The 22939-nt window shown below is 34.3% G+C and overlaps 2 protein-coding genes and 1 long non-coding RNA gene across 4 annotated transcripts in view; 2 read left to right on the top strand and 1 right to left on the bottom strand.

Moving 5' to 3' along the window:
• LOC128176024 (oxysterol-binding protein-related protein 1-like) overlaps positions 1 to 7410 on the top strand; it is a 35600-nt gene extending 28190 nt beyond the window's left edge. Inside the window, exons 17-26 of the mRNA XM_052842015.1 lie at positions 1119 to 1253; positions 1388 to 1485; positions 3312 to 3488; positions 4052 to 4130; positions 5170 to 5288; positions 5464 to 5587; positions 6200 to 6334; positions 6438 to 6561; positions 6646 to 6736; positions 6834 to 7410. Of these exons, the coding sequence (XP_052697975.1) occupies positions 1119 to 1253; positions 1388 to 1485; positions 3312 to 3488; positions 4052 to 4130; positions 5170 to 5288; positions 5464 to 5587; positions 6200 to 6334; positions 6438 to 6561; positions 6646 to 6736; positions 6834 to 6936 (1185 nt within the window). The 3' untranslated portion in view covers positions 6937 to 7410. The remainder of the gene's footprint in view (positions 1 to 1118; positions 1254 to 1387; positions 1486 to 3311; positions 3489 to 4051; positions 4131 to 5169; positions 5289 to 5463; positions 5588 to 6199; positions 6335 to 6437; positions 6562 to 6645; positions 6737 to 6833) is intronic.
• A 920-nt stretch (positions 7411 to 8330) lies between these two features.
• LOC128176030 (kelch domain-containing protein 9-like) lies at positions 8331 to 11823 on the bottom strand. Of its 2 annotated transcripts, none has more exons than XM_052842038.1 (3): positions 11687 to 11823; positions 11317 to 11419; positions 8331 to 9982 (listed from the first exon to the last, which is right to left on the bottom strand). In XM_052842038.1, exons 2-3 carry the CDS (start codon positions 11417 to 11419, stop codon positions 9093 to 9095), a joined length of 993 nt encoding a protein of 330 aa, XP_052697998.1. In that variant the 5' UTR covers positions 11687 to 11823; the 3' UTR covers positions 8331 to 9092. The 2 variants fall into 2 exon arrangements, with proteins under 2 accessions (XP_052697998.1, XP_052697989.1); XM_052842029.1 differs by having other exon boundaries at positions 11629 to 11801.
• Positions 11824 to 15318: 3495 nt separating this feature from the next.
• LOC128188754 (uncharacterized) lies at positions 15319 to 20383 on the top strand. Its single transcript, XR_008244184.1, has 2 exons — positions 15319 to 15525; positions 17832 to 20383. It is a non-coding gene; the product is annotated as an uncharacterized LOC128188754 (long non-coding RNA).
• Positions 20384 to 22939: the final 2556 nt, after the last annotated feature.

The following is a 22939-nucleotide window of genomic DNA, read 5'->3' as shown; positions in this document are numbered from 1 at the left end:
TCTAGAAATAAATTACCCAGTACTTATATCTAGCATTGTTATAAATCTCCATTATTGGCATGAAACTTTCACCCAGGGTTATATACTGTAGGCTCTGCTGCCATCAACTTTTATAATGTACTATATATATAGATCGATGGGTGATGGAAACCTTGGAGAATTTCAAATGTTACTAGTGATCGTCAGCGTAGGTAATTGTTTATTGTTATAGATTTAAGGGTTGCTGCTGAATTTCCCAGTGGATGTCAACTTTTTGTTCATCACTTTACTTCTCCACACAAAGATCATTAATATATATTCATAATTGTGCCGCTTACAAGAACAAAAGATTGTGCCAAGAATCTTGAGGTGAAAGTAAAGATTGTGTTTAATATCTTTTAAGAATCTAGTGATGTCGTGCAAAGACAAATTTACGTCATTGAATTATCTGTTGTGTCATTTCTAAGCCTCCTTTATATTTCATTGCCTGTCTCCAAAGACCTCTTATTGATATTTGGTTCTCTTTGGGGATGACTGAATCATTTCACTAGGTGTTGTAATTAACAGCATAGTCTAAAACCCGGGCTAGTTTTAGAGTATGTCGTAATTAACATTCCAAACTGTGAGCATCTCTCCTGTGATTCCAGTATGTGAAAAGCACTTGTCTATGGTGAGAATTTCTGTAATGGCAGGATGTAACATCAGGTCCTGAAGGAGTTCTCCCTGATTCTCAGCTTCTTGAATTTAGGTCAACCTAATAATGAAGATAAAATGACAGGTTACATGTTAAGCCTTTGCTATGTAGTTGCCGGGAGGGACTGTTTGCCTCAGTTATTGATTTTGAAATATTGATACATCACCCACTTGGGTATTAATCATATTTCATCATGAAACCAACTGCCAAATCTGTTCAAACCCCCCTGTTTCATCAGCAATTGATCTAGCTACCTAATCAATCTAGTCCCAGACCACTACTGGGAGAAGGGCTTGTGTCAAAACTTGTTGTTTTTTTTAAATAATGAATTTATCAATTTATTTGTAAATATAATCTCACTTACTATATTATGTAATTTTCCTTTTAATTTTATTCCTGAAAAAAAATGAAAATCTTGACATTCTTGAATTTATTTCTATTTCAGGAATTGTCCAAGATTACTATGCCAGTTGTTTTCAACGAACCAATCAGCTTTCTTCAGAGAATCACAGAGTATATGGAGTATTCCGAGCTTCTGGAAAATGCTTGTTTATGTAACGACCCAGTAGATAGGTTAAAGGCAAGAAGACTTGATCAATAAACTGCTTTACTGTCTCTCAAAAATTATACTGTCTCTCAAAAATTATTCATTACCTAATCTATCATTATCTGTGAAATATTTACAAGGGTATTTTTATTTTGTTACTTTTTCAGTACATCTCGGCTTTTGCTGCTTCAGCCATTTCATCGAACTTTGAACGATTAGGAAAACCATTTAATCCATTATTAGGAGAAACTTTTGAATTTAACAGGTATGCTTACAAAAATCACAGACTTATGGGGCATGGACACCCTACCTTTTTCCTTTTAAATGAATTTTAAAATAAAAAAAAAATTGAAGTCAGTTTACACTTTTATGATTTTAATATGCATGATCTTTTGATAAATGTATATCATGTTCCTCTATGAACTTTATTCATGTACCAAAAAAAAGCATTTTCCAACAGCTGAATAAAAAAGATCTGTAACTTGTTTGCATCAGCTGGTCAGTAAAGACTCATTAGGCACTTTATAATGCCCAAAACTTTGGAGAATGCGATGACAATATTTGACCAAGGAATTCTTTCATATCAAAATTTCTAATTACCGTAAGGTATACTACACAAACTTGGCTATATGAATAAGGGTATAACTTTAAATTCTTTCAAAAACAAATTTAGAATTTTGCGACCAAAAGAAAATCCTACAGTGCTCAAGTACGAAAAGTGTGTGTCTGCCTGATTTTACTTTTAGAAGAATTGAAAATGGGGGGGGGGGGGGGGGGGGGGGGGGGATATACATTCCACCCAAGTGCCTGTAACAGAGATTTTTTAAATATTTGATACATTAGTTAAGTCAAAGAGAGGTAACTCTAACCTGGCTAGATAAGTGCTCTCTCTCTCCTTCTCTACAAACTGAAACAACACTCAGGATTATCATGCGACTTTACATTGTATGAAACATTTTCAAATCATAAAGGCCTCACTCTGCGGGTGCCCTATTGTGATCATTCTGTCCATCTGTCTGTCCATCCGAGATCACTTGTCCAGAGCATATCTTTTCTCCCCTTGGCCCTATCTGGCTCATACTTCACCCGCATAATGCCTTTGGATAAAGAGTGTGCAGTGACTTGAACCATGTTTCTAGGTCTAAGGTTTAGGTCAAAGCATATATATAAAATCCTTGTCCAGGGCATAACTTCTCTCTCCTTGGTCTAATCTTGCTCATACTGCACTCACAGAGTGACAATGGTTAGGGGGTGTTCAGTGACCTTGAATGAAGTTTGTAGGTCAAGGGTGAAGGTCATATCAAACCAAGAAAAAATCTTTCTTTTCAGAGCACTCATACTTTCCACTTTTCCCGATTTGACTCATACTTCACATATACAGAACTTTTGATTAAAAGGTGTTTTGTGACCTTGAAATAATTTTCAAGGTCAAATGTGAAGGTCATATCAGTTTTATATGAAGAATCTTTCTTCTGGGCATATCTTCTCTTCCTTTGCTCCAATCTAGCTCATACTTTATCTACATGGTTTATTTGATCAAAGGATATGCAGTGACCTTGAATGATGTTTGTAGATCAAGTGTCATGGTCATATCAGATAAGAAAATCATTTTTTAAAGAGCATATATATACTCTCTACTTAGCCCATTTTGGCAAATACTTCATTTAAACAGACCTTTTTGGCTAATGACAGTGATGCAGTGATCCTGAACCAAGTCAATGTGAAGGTTATAGCGGATCTCTCTATAATCAGTTTAAGACCGTAGATTATTTCTCATTTGCTTTATCTTGCTCAGATTGAACAAAAATGCCCATATGTAAGGGGTAATGAGATTGAATTAGATGCTTTATGCCAGCTGAACAATTTCTTAGTTGTAGGTCAAGGTCAAAGCAAAATTCTTTGAAATACTTTTCATCCCATTGTCCATTATTAAAGCTGAGCCCTTTGAGATGGTCACCATCTCAATGTTGTCTAGTTCTAATAGAATTTTTAAACTCCACCAGATAGGTGATTTCCTTTTTATTTGATTTCTTCATATATACTGGTAGTTATTGTATATCCATAATACATAGCTTTTGTTGTTTATTCCAGACCAGACCTAGGTTTCAAGGTGGTCAGTGAACAGGTATCCCATCATCCTCCAGTTAGTGCATTTCACGTGGAGTCGCCAAACTATAAATTCCATGGTTCTATTCACCCCAAGCTGAAGTTCTGGGGGAAGTCAGTAGAAGTCAATCCCAAGGGGGTCCTAACTTTAGAATTAACCAAGTAAGTGTACTTTGAAGTTTATTTAATCTCTATTTTGGCAGGTATTAAACAAAAATCATGTACTGTTTACATGTACCTGTTTGTAGACAAAATGTTTGCAGATTTTTTTTTTATCAAAATAACAGTTTTATAAAAAAAAAATCTTAAAAAAAAAAAATTGAAAGCACAGTACTAGCTTTAGGCTGTACCAAGAGCATTTGTGCCATACTGTGGAATCATTTTTATTTGTGGGGGTCAATGTTCGTGGGTAGCCATATTTTTCGTGGTTCGTGGGGACGTCATTTTGTTGGTAGTGTAATCGGGATAAGTTTGATAAATGTAAAACAGATGCTTGTATATAAGTTCGTGGGGATTGAAATTCGTGGGTAAGTATAACCAATTAAATCCATGAACATTTGTCCCCCATGAACAGTAATTAAATGGTGCTAAAAATTGCACTGATAAAACTCACACTCAAAAAACCTCTCTTTACAGTAGCCAAAATGAATTAAAAATTTACTGTAGAAGCAAGAAAATATCAGCTTAGCAATACATTTGATTGAACTTGCATGTTTATTTTGTAGGCATGGAGAAACATACACATGGACAAATGTCAATTGTTGTGTTCACAATGTCATTGTTGGAAAACTGTGGGTGGAACATGTGAGTATTTGAGATCCGTATTAACTATCTATTACTTGCTGGAGCTGTATAGATATTACATTTGGCTGTGTATACTATTTGGTGTTTTTGGCAGAAAGCCAAACTTGCATTGATGATGCATCTGGCCCTTCTTAAGGACTTGAAAAACTTGGATGCTGAATTTGAGCCATAAATTTCAGATGCTGGAGGAGGTTAGGTTTTTTTAGGTGCCCTTTGATAGCCTTTTCTAAGTTACTACAGGTCCTAACTTCACCAAACTTGCATGGATGATGCCTCTTATGATACTGATGCACCTGACATGCTTGAATGCTGAATCTGAGCAATAGGTTTTGGATGCTGAATGAGGTTAAGGTTTTTTTGAGCATGTTAAAGTTTTTGGAGCAGGTGCCCTCTGATGATTGAATCTTAGCTATTACTGGTCATTAGTTCACTAAACTCGCATGAATGGTGTGTCTAATTATACTGATGCACTTGACAGGCTTGAATGCCGAATCTGAGCCATAGGTCTCGGATGCTGATTGAGGTTATTATACTTTATTGTATCATATATTATGTTATGATATTGTATTATGTGATCAAATACAATCATGTATACTAGGAAACAATAATATACCATATCTTGATAAGATGTCATATCATACGTTACAATAATATATTATTATAAATAACAGTTATATTGTATTATATGATATATCATATGACACAATATTGTATTGTATTATAGGAGGCAATATAGAATTTTATATTAGTGTATTGATAAAGATTGTATCTTACAATACCATATGAAATGAATTTATGATTATCAAACAATTCTTTAACATGATATGCAATAGTGACACTACAGCATCCATGAATTTCCAAGGTAATTTTCTATGATTTTCATATAATATGAGAAAGGTGGTCTCGTAAGGGTGATGCCTCATAAAGGTGATGCCTCGTCTTCGTGAGCTTTGTAATCTGTGATTACCTATGTTTTTATACAGTTTTCATTCTACAATGAATCACTGATTACAATGTTGAAAATTTGACTGAATTACAGTATGGAGTTCAGGAAATTGTTAACCATAAAACAAAGCATAAAGCTGTGCTGAACTACAAACAAGGGGGATGGTTTGGTAAAGATCTGCACAAGATAGAGGGATGTATATACACACCAGAGTAAGTACTCAGTTGTTTTTAAAAAAGAGGTATTATCCCATAGTCATTTTGTTTTAGAGTCTTCTGATATATATGAATTTAATTAGAAATAACTGCTATGGTTTGGAAAAGTTATTTCATGTATTATCCTTAAAGACAATAATGATTTAATCCATGTATTCATTATTCCATTTAGCAAAAAGAAAGTGAAAGCATTGTATGGTAGCTGGGCCAAGGAATTGTTTGCAGTGGATGTAGGGGATTATGAAGAATTTATGAAAGACTTTAACTCAGGGACTTCTCCTAGTCATCATGCCAAAGTATGTTAAAGGTGTACACAATTCAAACAAGAGATGATTTTTTTAAAAGGGTAAAAAGAAACTAGCTTTGTAAAAGGAAAAAAAAGTTTTTAACAATAGTTTGATAATGATATACTATGAAATGATTTTTATTCATGGGGGTCCCCAAAATGTGGATAGCCAAAATTTTCTTGTTTCGTGGGAGCGTAATTTTGTTGGCAGTGTAATCAGGATAATATTAATAAATATAAAACAAATGCTTGTCTATACATTTGTGGAGATGTAAATTCGTGGCCAAGGATAACTCACAAAAGCATAACAAACATTTGTCCCTTAAGAACAATGATTCCACAGTACATGAATTATTTTATACAGGATTATTGCCCCATGTTTTTTTTTTTTTGCCCTTATATACTTGCAAATTGTTTCACCCCATGTTGAAATGGCCCAAACACAGATATATTAAAGAGAGATAATTTGAGGCATTTGAATTCACCCATCCTTAAATTTGCCCGCTGACAACGAGGGCAAAAGGGGCAAAAATTAAATGGGGGCAAATATTTCAATGTATACAGTATACTTTAATTAGCTAGCTAATACAGTTAAATTGCATGTGTTTTGTGATTTGTTCAGCCATTAAATGGTGCCAGTAGTGATGGTGAGGTTTCTGATGACATTCCTGTAAAATCTCCCTCCACGTATGACCTACAAATTCCTGGACAAGAGGTTATATGGACAGGGGTTCCTAGACCAGAGTACTCACAAGAAGTAGGTCACAGATCTCATTCTTTTGTGTTTTGGGCTGGTTCCTTGGAAACCTTTATTCTTTGAAATGTCATCCAGCATTCATGTTTTTGTGTTCTCTTTACAGTATTTTAGTTTTACGTTATTTACAATGGCCCTTAATGAGATAACGCAGGAGAACGCCAGTCAGATTTCCCCAACCGACTCACGCCTCCGACCAGACATCCGCCTTCTGGAGCAGGGGCAAATAGGTAATAGGAAAGATAAATCTTGCTAAGATCCTGAAAGACACTTGAGTATAATATCTTTCATCTGTTGTGTATTTTCTGTGGCAGACTTGGCTTCAGCTGAGAAAAATCGACTAGAAGAAAAACAGCGAGCAGCAAGGAAAGAGAGGAAAAAGAGGAAGGAAGAATGGTCACCACTGTAAGTATAGCTTGATGGATTGTAGATCTATTAGTTTCATAATTATTCTTTGAGCACTAATTTAATCTTTACATGTACTTTTATTTTCTCATCTTAGATGGTTCAGCTATGGAACCAACCAGATCACGGGTAAAGAGGACTGGTTGTTTAAAGGTGAATACTGGAAAAAGGACTGGTCCAAATGTCCAGACATATTCTGAGGCTGGCTTCAGTGTCCTTCTTTGAAAAGAAAAAAAAGGTGGCATCATTCAGTGAATATTCCACGTGGTAATCATCGTGAGCCCAACCACAACCCCAATACTGAAGATGGATGTCAATCTCTGATTGAGAAAGGGCACTGGACTGTAGAATTAGTTCAATTGTCTGGTTGTCAAGATCTGAGCATTTTTTTATTTTGCCTCTCTTAGCAAAAAATGCCATATTTATGCCAAAGGCATGCTGAGTTTGGAATGAAACATTGCATCTTAAATTGTAAATGGTAGTTGGTTTTTTTTGGCAAATAAGTGCCACACACATTATTTTTCAGTTTGCAATTTAATTAAAGTTTTAAGCTACTTCAAGATTGCTGCATGTTATTCCATTCATATTTTTATTTCGTATCTTAATAGCTATTTCAATTTTTGTGTCCTATTTATTTATAGTATTCTTAGTCAAGAAGGATGGGTAACATTATTGAGAAAAAATTCAACATGCTGTAATCATCTAGCTGATGTGGTGACTAAAATTTTAAACTGAAAGGAAATCCTTGTCAATCGACAAAACAGATTGATAGTATCCAAGTGACAGATAAAATGATGCCTCTGACTGTTAAAAATACATAAATGTATTAAATAGTTTCTTGTTGATGTGAATAGTATTTCTTCAGTAGTTTCTAGTCATAGTGCCTGTACTACAAGGTAATCGGGTAAATTTAAACATGTCGTACATGGACCGATTTATTCATGACAAGTTGGACTTTGTTCTTCATTTGGGCATCAATAGTAGCTACACATTTTGTGATATGTATATGCATTAAAGTGCAATATTTATGTGATATTACAGCTTGGTTGATTTTTTAAATTCTTACCTTAGATTTGTATGCACATGCATGTTTGCTCCTACAACAAATGACCAAATATATCCAGATATATCCTGTATTTCACCCTTCTACCTACATACAAAAGCAGACGTCACAAAGATCAATATATTATCAGACTACATTTTTCTCACTCCGGGTTTAAGGTTTTTTTTTTTATATGTTCATGATACACTTTAAGATTATCTTGATGTAATATTTACTCAAGAATTGGACCTGTTCATAATAACTGACACCAGTGTGTTTTAAATTGGAGGTGTTTTTTTTTTTTTTGTTGATGTAGGAGGTATTCAAGTGTTGCAGACGATTTCTACTATTTCACAGAAAGTTGGAAATTATTTCAAAATATATATTTAAGCATTTATAGCGGTATTTATTCTTAAACAAATAACAAAAAACCCCCAATTCATATGAAATATACAAACCTTTTGTGACTTGAGTTTGCTTTAAAATGCTTGTAAGCTTGTAATGTTTTGTGTATTTTAAAGTAATTTTTAAAAAGAATAGAAAAAGAGAGTCAATAGAAAATAAGTGTTTGTAGAAAGAAATATACAAGGCCTGTCTTTTCAATGAAAGGAACAAAAATTGTAGTACATGTATTAGACAAGCTCTGTTAATGTATAGAATTAAATGTCCAGTTCACATCTTTCCAGGTGACAAATATTTGTGGTAAATTTTGAAGCAAACCCATATCATATAAAATGTATATTTATTCATTTTGAATTTGTTGATAATCAATTTTTATAGTAAGATGTTTTTTGTCATATGTGCACTTAATACCTCAGGCAGCTGTGGTCCCACAACATTTTGTGAAAACAAAATATTCAGTGGGTATGACGGTTCTGCCATTCTGTTACAAAATACAACAGAGTATAACGTTAAATCTGCCGAGAGGGTATTCTGCCAAATAACTTTTGTGATTGGTTGATTTCTTCTACAGAATTTTCTGAAATAGGGATATCCCTATGGAATGATTTTTGATGTGACTTTCCATGGACTATGCACTTTATAGGGGATATAGTTGTGGTTATATGTATTTGTTGAATTATCATTCAGTTGAATTCAGTTGTGATAAAGTAATGAATGAATGAATAAATATGTCACTTCATAATGAGTTTCTGTTTTGCTTTAATCAAAATAACCAGGTGTACAAGCATGTGTAAACGTGTGCATTAATTTTTATTTCTGTTACCGGTAAATATTTTATTTATGATTATTCAGTTTATTACTTCATAGTTAGTTTAAATATACTGATAGTTCAAAAATTTAATGATACAATAATTACACTTTAAATTTTAGATAGAAGGTGTCTCCATACACGTGGTTTTTGCCCCCAAATCCACCGTGAAGAATAATTTTGTCCTCTACAACACCACACACATGCCCTGCCCTTTTGACCTCTGACACGCCTACTCTGTAAAAAGTAGGACTGGGTTTCCTAGAAAATATGAACATCTCCCCCACAGGTTCTCTGCTTCTCCCATCAAAAGTTTCCCCTCCATGAATAAAGATTGCCCCTGAGGATTCAATGGTGATGTGATTTTTCCTCCCACTGGGTGTTTTGGACAATGGAGAGAGTTTTTCCACAGCTGTTGTTATTGGATTAGTCACTGGCAGTGGCGATTTTGGTGATTTGAATCCTTGGTGCATTTCAACAAGGTTATTGTCCCTTCCTCCTACGACATAAAGCACATTTCCGATTATATTGCTAGTGTGTCCAGACCTAGATGCTGTTTCTTGTGTGTATTCCCTGTATGTAAACTTCCCAGATTCTACGCTTCCCGACAATAAATACCCACTGCCGTGACGACGCTGCATCCGAAGACTTCCTTCTCGACCCAAAATCAGGATCTCCCCAGAACTGAGAGGGGTGGCAGTGTGAGAACTCAGCCCCCCATCCTCTGGAAAACCTGCCACTGTGGGCTCTGTCCATAACCGTTTCTCTGTATCAAAAGCATAAACTTTCGAAGATCTTGCCTTCCCATTCCACCCACCAATCAGAATAATGTATCGATCACTAAGAGCTACAGCTGTATGGTGGCTGAGGGAGGGACTACCTGGGTGAGACTGCTCGGTCCATGACCCCCCAGAACTACTCAGCAGGTAAAGTTTGTTGGAGGGAGTCTTCCCATCTTTGGTTTCAGCTCCACCATGAATGTAAAAATTATTACCTGCAATTTATATTTTGTGTTGCAATTTATATTTTGTGTTGATAGCATTTTTTATGAATGAGGAAGAGTAAATGTAATCATTGGTTCATTTACAATGACTGCATGTGTTCTTCTTTTGAAGGGCAAATTAATATTGTTTGGCAAAGTTTAAATTTACAAATAATTTAATGTCATCTATTAAACAGACATGTAAATTGCTGATATATTTCATGATACTATCAATTAGGCTTTAAGGTGGTATGAGACACCTCCATATTTAATTTTAAACCATATTTTTCAGCCATATATTGTACAATTTGAAAATTCAAAAATGGGTGAAAGTATTAAAGATTATAAAGTACTTGTATCCACATTAATATCGACAGGTGTCCAATACCACCTTAAAAGTATTATTCCACATTGATCATGAATAGTCTAAATATGGTGTGTGCAGGTGTTTATAAGGATGTTTAACATGTCATAACTTAATTGTTTTTGCTGTGTTTGTTTAATTTATGAATACTGGTACATAAAGATGGCTTGTACGTGTTAGTGTTAGGCCTATAGCCTTATACACATTTTAAGGTACCTCACACTCACACATGTAAATTGCTGATATATTTCATGATAGTGTCACAGGATTAATTATTTTAATTAATAAGTAACCATATTTGCGTTCATGTTGTTTTCATTTCCCATTGTTCATTTGTTTACGTTCACACCGCTTCATTCATTCATAGTATGATAGTAGTACGAGAGGTCACGTGGTTACGTTTGGCGGGTGGATCAGTGAATGAATGGGTGTGTTAGACTGGTTTTTCGGGTTTGAGTGAGTGAGTGCGCATGTCCGTTTGCTTAATCTAACTTTGAGCACGAACTTTAATTGAGAATCACGACGCCATCCAAGACAGACGGTTGAAATTTTAAACTTCATAGTTTTTCAACCCGACTATATATTAGTTCATTTTCCTGTTATACTTGGTGAGTCATTTTAATCAAATATATGTAATTTAAATATTATTTAACTAAAGATAAATTTAATGAGTGAATGTAGAGAAAGAGAGTGTTTTAGTAATATTATAATTGTATATGATTATAGATCACCTAGATGTTCATGTGGAAAGATTTACTTGATTCACAAATACGACAATAAATATCTAAAGCGTCGTTTCCACAAAAGGCCTTGGAGTTCTTCTTAATTGTTCCCAAATGTAGCCCAGAATATAAAATATATCAGCTACCCCTTGACAATAGTATTAGATTTCGAAGTTAAACTTACCCAAATGGCAAGTTCTGATGGCGAATTTTATATTTGTATTGGAATCCAAATATACACCGGAATAACAAATAATTACCAATAACACATCCTGCATGGAACGCCAAGTTTGGTCCTGATATGGGCGTCTCCTCCCAGTCAATCAAATTGTCCGTCTTCTGCTGCTCAACGGCTCTGGCCATCTTTGAAAAAAGATCTTCATTTATCTTTATATCAATGGCATGAGATTAAATAAAATTCAAATATTTTTTCCTGTATTGCAGCCTGTGTTGTATAATTTTTCTTTGTAAATTGTATACCACTGTCCTTCTCGGACGATGATAAAAGTATTTTAGGTTAACTTTCCTGGGTACGATAAATAATGTTAGGACAGTAAAAAAAAAAAACCCACCAAATATTCAATGGCAATAAAAGCTAACATGCTGTTGCTATTCGTTGCAGTCAAATACCTATATTTGTCCAATTTTGATGAGTTCAGAATCGTCAAACAGCACACAATCCGCCAAACTCTCTATGAACTTAATGAAGTCAGAATTTCAAAAGAGTTCCTGTCATCGCGGCCATTTGTTTACGTTGACAGCATAGTACTAGAGAGTTCCGATAAGGGAAACAATTTCGCGCACTTATTGATAACTTTACTCTATTAAAGTAGTAATCATAAAGATCTATACTCTGAAGTAGAATTTTTCTGTAAAATTACTTTAAAAAAATAATAATTTTATTAGTATTATCTAAAGCTAGGTACGCGATGACCATGATGACTGAAACTCTCAGTGAAAAAAAAGTGCTATTTTCATATAGGCCTATATTCTACTGATGGCATTTTTTACTGTAAAATTGTACGAGTGTCTCATTTCTTCCTTGAATATGTTTTATCAATTCTTATGTTAATGCTTCTATTCAGGCCAGGCCGGTTGAAACAATATTACCTTCTTACAACAGGGTGATTAACAGGATATCCGTGGCCTTCTAAAAAAATCGGAATAAATTCTCGAGCCAAAGTTAGGAGTATTATTAAAAAAAGAAAACCCCAAGTGCTAAATACTTTCAAGATTTTATTTTCTTTCTATGTTTACCTATATGTTTTGGTCTATTAAAAAATTATTACATGCGCGCTTATATAATAATTTTTTTTTAGATTTGAGTGAAAAATTGTAAAGAGGAATTAGATTGGGAATTTCTATTTCTAGGAGTTTCATAGGTAGGATAAGTCCTATTTAAAATGTTTTGGGTCGTACAATTTTATAAAACTGCTTGTTTAGCTCACCTGGGCTGAACACTGTTGTAAAAAAAAATGGTTGTGAAACGGATTGAGAATAGTGAAGAAAGAAAGGCTTTTATAAAAGTTCGCACAAAACTCGGTAATGCAGATATTTACTGAACTGAGGGGTAGGTTGGGTCGGATGGGTCTGATAAGGGACTTTATAATGTTTAAGACAGTTTCAGTGGAGAAAGGAATTTCGGACTGGGACAGAGTCCATCAAATATGCAGCAAAATCTGACCGACCTGAGAGACTGCAACAGGCAATGCATTTAAATGTCTCAAAAGTCTCCAAGAAATATTTGAAAGTGATCGATGGCAGATACACAAATCGTGATGATGCCATATAGCTGTTGGCATATCGCCGTCGCGGGTGCATTTCATTTTGAAGCGTTTTTGAAAGAACGAAAGATTGCTGCTAGATACCGCATACATTGACAGATGACCGATAAAACGGGTACGAGTACAAACTGTTGCAAGCAATTGCTTAAGATGTTTCCCAAATTCAATCAAAGACAAATTGCGAATATTGCTACTGGTAACGAAACATGGGTTCACTCTTTCGAACCAGTAAGAAAAATTGGAAACAAATAGCGTGTAGTTGCCAAAACAACCGTACACAGTAAGCTCAAAGAAGGTTCTTTATATAGCATATTCTTTTCATGTGATGGTATAGCCGTACAAATTTCGGTGCCAAAAGGCAAAGTTGTTACATGTCGGCGTTACCCATATAATTTTACTTAAAAAGTCCATGCAATTTGAGAAATATTAATCATAAACGACGCCCTTTGTCAGGATTTAGGCATGTTCGACTACTTCATGATAATGCTCCATCACATACATTTGAACTGTCTTGTGAAGCAATTTTTTAAGTCGGAGATGATTACCGTCTTGCCACACTCACCAGATCTAGACCCATGCGACTTTTTCCTTTTCCGATCGAAATCACAAGTCCCGACAAGCCCCTGACTCTACAATCAGTCAATGCGTTTGAGATATCATACAATACACATTACACATATCGAACAACCCTCGTATCTTTGCTCGGGTAAGCGATGTGGTCCCTATAGCTGGGTCTTTTTTGTGAATTTTTACCCTCAAAAGTAAAAGATCATTAACACCTGTGAAATTTCCATTCTGGTAGTATTTTTATTGAATTCCTGCAATAGGCACTGTCAATATTTTAGAGGAAATAGTATACTACCCACGGGAATTATCTTTTTCTCATTATAAACAATTATTGATATACAATCATTTTAAAGGAAGATATATCATCTAGCAGGTCGCAGATCGAGTTCAAACATAATTATAAAACAAAATTGATTTTAAACTTTTTCGACAACAGCCTATCGCATAACCTCCAGTATAGGCCTATAGATTTTTTTTTCGAAACTGCGCCTCATATAATAAAGTAGAGTGGTGCAAAACTTTTGAAGTAGGCATTCTCGGTCCATGCGGAATTGTTTGTTCCCATTTAGACAGAAATGCATATATATATATATATATATATATATATATATATATATATATATATATATATATATATATATATATATATATATATATATATATATGCACTGACAATCCATGTACTAGAATTTCATACGGACCGTTTTTTATTAAAACATTGCTTGGTCTTTAATGTCGATCGAGGTCAGACGTTTTAACAAATCGACCCTTTTCTCACATAATTGTGTAAATATTCAGTATGTACATGTAGGCCTATACAATAAAAGTTTTTTGTTGGCATGCACAAACTCTGTTATACAGTATAATAAACAAAATGTCTATTGAAAACCACGGAGTGTACAGTTTACACCTCTTTACAACTTCTAAATTGTTGCAATTGATGAACTAAATATATAATGACATGCATAGTCATTATACAGTCCGACATAAACGTGTTATACATTCTTACAATAATTGACTTAAATGTCTTTCAATCATTCTCCAGTTTTTTACCAGCATTTATTTTTACACGTCAGTGATTTACATTGAGGTATAAAAATTATCACTATTTAAATTCTGTGAATTTTAAACTATTCATTTAAAGTTTGTATGGATCACTTATTTTCTTGGTTCTATTATACTCATCGTTTCTGAAGGTACATGTAAGTGTTTCTTAGCTGAAAGTTAGCTTATCAATGAGAACGATTTTCATTCTCAATAATTAACATCTATATTGTACATATGTATGCATTATGAACAACACCTTTCATTTATTAGTGTAAACGGTAAACTGATAAGGAAAGTCAAATTTTAATAAAAATTGACCGCTGAGTGGATACTAGTAGTAGATAGATCTTCCCTTATATACCCCCCCCCCCCCCTTTCCACTGGGATTGGGATTTTTAGTTTTGGTGGTGTATTTTCAGTTAACAATTTTTTTCGGGGTTGGTCTGTATACGTAGTTCAGTTTATTTTAATCAAAATCCTGGAGAAGAACACTGACACTGAGCAATAACGCGTGTACATAGCCTTATTAATATATCAAAATAAAGCATCGTAAAGGTCATCACAAAAATTTTTTAGTTTTAAAATATTTGTATTATATTCTCTGCATGGCTTAATTCACTGCCTAGGACTCCATAACTTGAAATTCGTCCCCAATTTTGTTACCTCTTACTAGAGACATAAATGTTTAGTTATTTATGTCTCTGCTCTTACTACCTATAGTACATTAATTATAAAGAATCCCCCCCCCCCCCCCCCACCACACACACACGCGCGTGCACACGCGTGCACAATTGTAGCTTTGCATATAGGTTTTTCAATCATTCCATCAAGCATCGGTGTAACTGGATTGTGTCGATTCAACTTTTGATCCGCCTAGCTCCGCACCGATACCTCGGATGACTCATGTTGACCACGTGTTTTTGCGGTATATTGCATGTTAACGATTACTACCGAACAATCCCGAAAGAGTTTCTGAATCATCGAAAAATTTTTCCTTCAGCCATCTTGAAATTGTAAAGAACCCGGCTTGGTGCGGTAGAAGAAATCCCTGTTATCCTTTATAACAATTCGGTGAGTTAAATTTCATTTCATGCCATTTAAGTGTGATAGGAACTTCTGTTAATTTAAATGAAAAAAGCGGTCGTACTTCTCTGATGATGCTGGTATGATGAAAGGGGTGCGGTGTTTGAGGGATGTGAAGAATGTGTGGAACTGTGAATGTCTGCTGGAAGTGTCGGCTTTGAATTTAACTCCGTTTTCTTCATGGTCTTAATTAAAATGAACCCATGATCGGACATGACCTCGCAGGATTATCTAGGGCCAGCTCATTTAAATATCAATGAAACATGGAACATGATACGCGTGCACGTTTTAATAGCCTAGACCGTGAAAGAAATATTGCAACAGAAAGACATCTTTTATTACTTCAGACAGGGGCCATAAGACATTGAAGATGATCAATAGTAGTAGGCTTATATTGGAGTTGACCTGATCGAAACTTGCTCTCCGTATGTGGGGTTGTGGGGTGTGTGTGTGTGTGTGGGGGGGGGGGGGGGGGGGGGGGGGGGTAGGAAAGGGATCATAATTAACTTAACCTGTAATGATATAACATCAATACCTGTGTCTGGTCTAATCATCTCAATAGTATCCATTTAAGAATATCTGTGACAAGGATTTAGACAAAGGAACTTTTTCATACAGTAATCTAATTTTAATTTTCTTCATTCAATGCCACTTATTATTGGATGTAGTAAATTAAACAATCCCCCTCTGTGGATTGATACTGGACCCTGCTGGGGTTGACTTGTTGAAAATCATCATCCCTTCAAAAGCTTAGTTGTCAATAAGATCCTAAAAATAGATCCATATAAAACCTGTCTGTGGAGAGTCCCTGAACTGGAAATTTAAATATACTTTTTTTGTCCAATGATACATTGCTCTATAGTATACCTGTATATATACACCGACAAAGAGGATTCTTCCTGGTTTACGTAAAATACACGTCGGGATCTCAGAGATATTTGATTTGTATGTAAGGCTGTAAGCTGAGTCTACACTCTCACAAACATCCAAAAATCCTTTTGTCTTTCGTCCGGGGTAAGTTTTTAAAAAAAAGATTTTTATTCTGTATGTTAGCTACTGAGTATCTTCTCTGATCACGACAAAGCTCTATCATGTTGATAGATCATTGCCAACAACTGATTACAATCCATACTGCAAATCAAATTTAAAAGGGGTCATTGGTGAATATTGAAACTGCCATAAGCCATGAGGTCTGCATTTATTAAAAGAACTGTGAATCAGAAACAATTCACCACCAAGCCTGCAGCTGACTTCTGATATCAGGAACAGATAAGGGGACTATCAGATTTCACAAATTTCTCTCTTAGTGATTTGTGAAGTTTGCGATATAGTCACTGACTTGTTGTGAAATTATATATTCACACTTGAACTGCTGTGCTTTGATTTACTGTAATAGCAAACACACTGCCACAGATTTTCAAATATTGAAGGGGGGAGGGGGGGGGGGATTAACATTAACACATCCCCCTCGCCCTTCCCAAGTTCATCATATCTTCACTGTGATTGGTCACAGCTAGCCTAACTAAGACCAATTTCTACTCACAGTAAGCTATGACTAGTGTTGTTTGTGATGCATTCTTTGATAAGAATGGCATCTTGTTCTTGAGCCCTATAGTTAGAGTACATTAGTGTTCCAGCAGCTATGATTTTTTATAGTAGGTTGCACAAATGAAAGAAAAAAATGATTAAAAACTTGTGTACAGTAATTGTAAACAATGGAAGAATATATAATAGGTCTGTGTCTGAATGTCAATCCCACTTTAACGAGGACGCAAGGTTTTATTCAACATCAACTGGAAAGTTGTTTTTTTTTTTAAAGTCAATTGAAATGTCACTGCTGGTGCATTAATTATAAATACATGTCTGTGTTTCTGTCACCAACATGAATTTATCGAATGACAAAGGGAGAAATACTTGTAGCAGTATATTGAAATGAAATTATGAATGAAAGATAAAAGGAGTATTCACACATGGAGTTATCAATGATAAGAAAATCATCAGGAACATTTCCCAAAAAATATACATATAAACAGACATTTCAAATTTTATTTTTAATGAGACCATTAATTAAAAGACATGTCTGAATTGAAGCATGCTGACAGAACAATATGAAAGTTAAAAATCAGAAGAATTCCAAAGATAAGAATTGGCAAACATCCAAGTATTCTATATATATTTCATTAAATAAATTATGGCCAATATATCACTTGCACTGTTTGATGAATTGTTTCTGAGGTTGTATCAAATGTTAAAGTTAATATATCTGAAGTCCTGGCTTGATTTCTCCTCTACAGATCTATTGACACAAGATGGGCTCCTGGGATAGTTACGTGGATGTCTTGAAGGGGGATGGAAGTACAATGCTAAAGTGTGGGATATACGACCAAGAAGGAAACCCCTGGGCTCTCTCCGCGGGAATGAGCGCAACGCAAGCCCAAGTGAAACGACTCGCGTCACATTATGAGGACAGTTCAGATTTTTATATCAATGGGCCTGAATTCGAGAATTCCAAGTTTGCTTTTCTAAAGAAAGTGGATGATGGAGGATTCCCTGTGCTGGTCTTCAAGCGCAAGGATGCGGATAACGAAGAGGACAAGCATTTGTTGGTGGTAATGAACACAATAAAAGCGTGCTTAGTAGGAGTAGCCAAAGGTGGAGAGAAACACAAAAGCGTAGCAATCAACTTAATTAGGCATGTGAACGATGCAATGCGAAAGTATAATTATTGAGAGAGTACCAGCTCTAGCTAGGAATTTTTTTTCAAAAAAGTGCTACATTATCACTTGAACTTATTATTGTCTTAACAACAAATTACAGCAAGGCCAATCTTTAATTTTTTATGATTCTATGATTTATAGAATGTAAAGCAGTTTATTATTATTATTTTTAATGCTATGTTAATCATGATGTATAAGGGTATTATGGAATTTAAGGTGAGAGAGTTGGACATTTTTTACAGGATGTCTGGATGACTCAAAAAGTCAGATGTTGTCAGTTCAAAAAGTGCTCTTCCACCCCCCTTTTTTTGGTCCCAAAGTGATAGTGTTATGTATGCAAAGTTTGTGACATATCAGTGTAGTGGAGATTGCATGGATTTCAACAGCAGATAGTAGTGTGAATCACATACAGTTCATTGTTTTATTTTATATGCATTTAATTTTTTCACTTGAAAAGAAACAAAAAATTATTCTCATTAAATGTAGTATATATGTGATAAGTAAAAAAAAAAAAGGGCAGTGTATATTGCCCTAGCTATCATTATTTGAGGTTGTATTTCTCCATTTTTGTTTGATAATACATATACCAGGGGAGCTTGCACTTACATTCTTTTTTTTCTTTTTTATGTATGTTGTCATATAATTATTTACTTTAGTATATGAAATTTGGGACAGTGCATCAATAATGATTGTGATTAAATCTTTTACTTTTAGTTTATTATATTATTATTTTTTTTACACACTAATAAAGGTTGTACACTTGTATAAATCCAATATTACAGAAGGGTTGTACTTTTGACAAGTATAGGCAACGGTTTTTTTTCTTTAAAGGCATCCATTTCTGCTTGTTGTTTACCTTGCAGTTCTATTTTTATCATTTGGTAGACTGTAGTGTAAGGGTTGCATGTTATGGCAACCATCAATGTCAAAATCCTAGCTGCTCTGTCTGATGGAACAACCACCAAGTGGTGCATTCTTATGCTTGAGGGGGGAGCAAGTATTGCGTTCTCCATCACCGAGAACACATTAAGGATCGAGAGTTAACCCGGCGTGGCATTGTGGGTATTAAACCCAAAAAACCAGGTTGTGTTGGTACTCGGTAATTCACCAGCGATTGGAATTCCACGAGATCCAGGGGCTTTTCATTAAAGTATTAACCTTTGGGCATAGAAATTTTACATTGGAAGCTATGCACTAGCATATATTTTTATTGGTGGTAAAATTGTGTTGTCGTTATTTTTTTTTCTCACATTTGATATTATTTTTAACATGAATGGTGCATATTTTCACCAAAGAAAAAAAATATTACTACGTGCAAAATTTTGTTCATTAATGTTCTTTCATACATTTAAACATTTTTGTTTGTGATGGGGTTTTTTGCCTTTGTTGGTTGTTAAAGCTTACCTGGGCTAGTTGCCTACGATGACTTATCTCATCAAATTATGTCAGTCATTACATTCAAAAGTATGTAGCTATACTAATTGCGATAGTATTTTGTGAGCTTTTATTCTCAATTTATTCATATTTTTTCCCCCAAGATTATTGAAATCGAAATTTGTCATGGTTGACTTCAAATTATGAGCAGAACTTAAATGAATATCCTTCTGGTGAGCTTTGTGATCATTGGCTTATATTTTTGAATTACTATAGATCTGAAGAGAGTTATCAGAGAGAAAGTGATAAATTTTTTGTTTGTTAAAGCTAATTTTTTTCTCTATGTTTATCCATTGTAATATTTTTTGCGCACATTTGGGCATCATGTGGAAGATATGCCAATTTGCATAATTATAGTATATTTTTATTTAGCTATTATTATTTTATTTGATCTGAAACATATGCTGTTGTTCCCTTTACTTGCTTTTACATTTTACTTCTGAGAGTGAAGTCTTTCTGTGTAATATCTTTTCTTTTTTTTTTTAGCATGCACTGTATTAGGCCATGACATTTAGCTTGGAATTCTCTCTTATTTAGTATTCTGCTAAGATACCTGTGTATGAAGAATAATTTTGGACTTAAACACTAACTGTTATAAAGTTCTTCAAAACTGTGTAACTGCTTCTTTGTGATTTTGTAAATACAAACAGCATACTTTTATGTTAGCAAAAAAGAAATTAAATGCTTATAGTGCCTATTTTTGTTTTAATTGAGAAATTACACTCTGACATATTAGTATATTTACATTTGTGAATATGAACCTAAAGAATAGCGAAAACGTTCAATTCTGTGTGAACTGTTTAATGACGTCACAATAATTTTTGCACATACATCACTTCATGGTTAAATTATTGTATACATTAAAAACACGGTTATTTTAATAATTCTAAATGGTTTCCATTTTTTCAAATATGAATATAAGTAATAAACAACAATGTTAAAAAGTTCATACCCTAAGTTACTGAGAAACTCAGTACAGGTAGATTTGATCCCATGCAAACCAAGTTCAAATCCCGGTGAACTATTTTACTTGCTGTTTATTTCAAGTAATCAAGCTATGAACAAGCGCCCCTTGGCTTTATAAACTTAGATCTGATCAAATTGGACCTATGGACAAGAAGTGTTTTGATTTATTGACCTGGTCTTGTTATTGTGCAGAATTATTATATTTTAAGGTGGCACACAACAAATAAACATCCACATGAACTTGGTACATGCATATTAAGCAAATGAATCGGTAGATAAAGGGTTTCTACAGTGAACTCATCTATAAACAAGTAGATTGGATCTGTTCGCTTGACTGCATGAATACAGTATATGTACTACCAAACAGTGCACATAAAATATTAGTTTTGATTAATGACTTGGCTTTGAATGAAACTCGGTCTCTGTAACTCATTGAACCAACCGTGAATAATAGGCTGTCAGCTGCCCGTGAACGAGTTCATCCAGGCTTGAACAAGCAGATATTTGGCTAAAATACAGCCTTTTATTTGAACAAGCAATTCTTAGCCTCGTGATCTTACACTGGCATTAAAAGGGGCTTTTTAATGGAAAATAAACCTCTAAATTAGCATACTGATATTTATTGATATAGTAATGTACGTGGCTTTATTAGAAACCATACACCCAAAAGCAAGCAGTTCTTGGTTTTAACTTGGTCTTTAACTTGGCATTGAACATCAGTAAAACATGATTATTGTGAAGTTACAAATGTTTTATCTTAAATCTGAACTCAGTTTATGATAAGGGTAATGAGAATGGCTCTCTGTAAGCATTAATTCTTATAACCATGTTTCCATCGACTAATTAACTATTAACTATTTTCTATTGAATGGATGCAAGATTATATAACTGAATATACATGTAGTTTGTGGAATCCAAAGAAATACCAGCATAGTTAGACTTCAAAAAATATCTGATGCAGAATTTTCAGACCAAAGGTCACAACAAATATCTGCCCGAAAACGTGGAACAAACTTGTATAACGAAAATGGAAAGTTCTCCGAGACAACATTGAAACTATTACTGTAACAGTTAAATTCAGTTATGGCGAAGTTCTGGGGACAAATGGATTTACATGTACTTTATTATATGCATAATTCGTTATATCCGTATAACGAATTCGTAATTATAACTCCATGGCGAATTCACTATTTACATGTTTACTTTCACTTGACTATAATAATTGTAATTAAATTGTAAATTAAAGAATTTATGAGAAAATAAATTATTCAAATTATGTTAAATGGTAGTGCAAATTTTTTAAACTGAGAAAGGACTATGTGCGGTATGGTCTAATATCTGCCCCCAATTTTAACCAATTTTTAAATAGTGTCGTATAAAAATCAAATCTTCATAAATCATTGTACAGTGGACGCCTATCAGTTTAATCTTGATTTTAACCACCATTGCTCATTGGCTATTTATCTATGACGTCAACTTTATGACCAGATTCTCGCAAATTTGCAAACGGATGAAAACATTCTTATTTTTGCTTTATATTTTGCATTCGGAAGTATAGAGCGCAGGTCTGCTCAAGTAAGATTTTAACATATGTTTTTCTTCAGATAATTATACACATTATACTGAAAAATGGTACTTGAGCAAGCCTGCGCTCAATGTTTCCCAGTCAAAAAATCATCGGAAAACGCCCATATTTTGCCTCAAACCATCAATTTATCAAAATTAGGCAATCTTCATGACGTCATTTCTACACAATGACGTCACTGTGGTGATAACCTTTTGCACCCTTATTTTTAATATGATTCTAACTATCTTCACCCTTATTTTTAAAGCACTTTATAAAACTTTAATTTTGGGGGCAAAAAATGCATAAAACCGCACATAGTCCTTTGTTATAAGTGTGTTCAATTTTTTCATTATTTACCTCGATATACACAACATTAATATCAGTTCGCTATATCCATAAATTTGTTACCGGTATATCCGAATTTGTTATAAACATAACATTTTACAAAAATTTGTTAGCAATTTTACCCGGGGCTCCAAATACTTAGCTTTTACTGTAGATCGGGCAAAGAAAAAAATTTTAAGGCATAAATAAAAGAGGCATCTTGCCTCGACTCAAAAGATTTACCCCAGTGCTTGAGTTTTGTTTCGAAGCACCCTTGCAATTTAAATGCTCCTCTGTCTGCATTTTTAGAAGAACAGGAAATTAACAGTGATGTAATACCCAGTTGTTGAAATCCCATGCAAGGATGTTGTTACGACTCGCATAGATCTTTTAT

The sequence above is a fragment of the Crassostrea angulata genome, chromosome 1 (genome assembly GCF_025612915.1).
Source record: "Crassostrea angulata isolate pt1a10 chromosome 1, ASM2561291v2, whole genome shotgun sequence".
Classification (NCBI taxonomy): Eukaryota; Metazoa; Mollusca; class Bivalvia; order Ostreida; family Ostreidae; genus Magallana; species Magallana angulata.
This window is presented reverse-complemented; position numbering and strand designations above follow the sequence as displayed.